This window comes from Quercus robur, chromosome 2, assembly GCF_932294415.1.
Source record: "Quercus robur chromosome 2, dhQueRobu3.1, whole genome shotgun sequence".
Classification (NCBI taxonomy): Eukaryota; Viridiplantae; Streptophyta; class Magnoliopsida; order Fagales; family Fagaceae; genus Quercus; species Quercus robur.
In genome coordinates, this window is record NC_065535.1 from 68,786,511 (window position 1) to 68,788,715 (window position 2,205).

The 2,205-nt window shown below is 32.6% G+C and overlaps 1 protein-coding gene across 1 annotated transcript; it reads right to left on the reverse strand.

Moving 5' to 3' along the window:
- Positions 1-212: 212 nt before the first annotated feature.
- On the reverse strand, positions 213-1,125 carry LOC126714718 (uncharacterized). The gene has a single exon (XM_050414995.1). It carries the CDS (start codon positions 1,052-1,054, stop codon positions 431-433), a length of 624 nt encoding a protein of 207 aa, XP_050270952.1. The 5' UTR covers positions 1,055-1,125; the 3' UTR covers positions 213-430.
- Between the last annotated feature and the right edge of the window lie 1,080 nt (positions 1,126-2,205).

A 2,205-nucleotide genomic window follows, 5' to 3' on the forward strand; every position in this document is an offset into this window, starting at 1 on the left:
AGGAAAGATGCACCAATGGAACCCTCTTATAAGATCACAAATCTCTTGACCATGTGCGTGTTCTGGAAATAGTGTCAATTGGTATCATTTTTTGCTGCTTCTATCATTTGGATTTAACGTGATTAAAGCATGCTTATGCTTCTTTTTTTTTTTTAAACAAAAAGCATGCTAATAGTAATTAGAAGAAAAAAAAAAAGATTTTCATAAAGATAGACTTGAAATAGAAGGCTAATATTTGGTCCTTCCATATTAAAAATCTACATCACGAGTAGAGTAGATGTCAAAGCATCCATATCTTGATCCTCAGGAAGACATAATCCTCTCTCAGTACAATTGTAGATACAATTAAAAAAGGAAACACAATAAAGATATAATAATAAAAGGGAATAATCCACAATGGACTCAATAATTTAACAATAGCTTATAGCAATCACATTTCTTCCACTAGGCACCAACCTTCATCTCCTTCAACTTGGTCCAACACAAATCCCACATCACAAAAACTCATTTTATCATCATTACCATCACTTTTTTCGTCATCATCTTCTTTAATCTCAATCTCTGCCTTGTTGTCTTCATTATTTGAAGATCCATAAACACAATATGCACGATCATACTCATTAATATCACTATAAACTTCTTCATCATCATCATCATCATCATCATCATCATTGATATGATCATTATACATATGATCCAAAAGACCCGTGGCAGAAGATCCAGAAAAACTCAAGCCGGGTTTCCTATCCATGACCCGCCAGCTGATTAACCGAGTGTTGGAAACGACATCGTGTGACTTCAGCTTACGAGTCCCCTTGGTCTTGTTCTTGGACTTACATGCTGGGTGGTCATGACACCCTGTGCACCCTGGTGTGCCACACTTGCCCGTGAACTTGGAGTGGTTGGTGGGCTTGGATGGCACCTTGGTAAATAACCCGGCAGTCAGGGGCGAATCGTATTTGTCAACGACTCGGGTTTCGGGTCTCGGGTTTATTGAAGATGGTAGGATCCGGTGGGTCCTAACCATCCCATGTTGGCGACCCTCTCTCTTCATATTTGGTGTCTGCTGTAGGCTAAAGGAAAAGTTGGGACAAGGAATGATAAATGGTTTGTGACTTTGTGCTTGGTCTTATGTAGAGATGAGAAACTTGGGAAGCAAGTAGTATATGTAGTTATGTATTAGCTGGTCATAGAACGTGTGGACCAAGCAAATAATTAAAGATAGTTCAATTACAATATTGCATGGTGGAAAAAGTGGAAGAGAGAGACAATAAAGCCATTCAATTCTTAACTAATTAGTATGCATTTCGAATGAACTGAATTTTTCAGTTTATTTCTACTTTCAGTTTATTTTTACTATTATTTATAGGTTCTATTATACTTTTTAATACTATTCATAAGTTCTACTGTACTTTTTGATACTATTTATGGTTTCAACTGTACTATTTAGCTTATTTTTTAACATTTTTTTTACACTTTTAACAAAGAGTTTTCAATTTCAACTAAATAAGTTATTCCAAAACGGACACTTAGTATATTATTTTTCCTATTTATCCCAAAAAAAAAAAAAGTATTATTTTCAACCAACAAGGAAAAAAACTAAGTGGCAGTGTTTCACCTTTTATTACCAAAGAAAAAGGTAATTCACCGAATCACCTTTCTTTGTTATGATTTGGATCCACATGTTTTATCTCTGTAATGTGTAAACATTTCTTTGGTGGGTTTATTTTTACGGCTTTTTAAAATTTTGTTGGTAGCTTCGTAATTGCAAAAAATAAGATATAATACTATTTTGATTCTTAAATTTTACTAAAAGTTTATTTTTTGGTTCCTAAACTTCTCAAAGTTCGTTTTTCATCTTTAAACTATTAAAAAGTTTATTTTTTGTCCCTAAACTATTAAAAATGTTTAACTTTCTATCTTTAAACTTTAAAAAATTAAAATTAATCCCAAAACTATTGAAATTTTTTCTTTTTTGGTCCATTTTTTCATTTTTTTTATAGATAATTACATTATGTTGTTAACTTTGTGACTCGAACTCTTTTTCCTTTAGACTCCCAAACATTTTATGTATGGAGAGGTGCCAATTAAGTTACAATACTCTTAGTCTTTTGTCTCTAAACTAACTCTTGGCCAATTAAGCTACAAGTATTTTTATCAGTCCAAAAAAAAAAAAAAAAAAAGCTATAAGTATTCATAGAAACT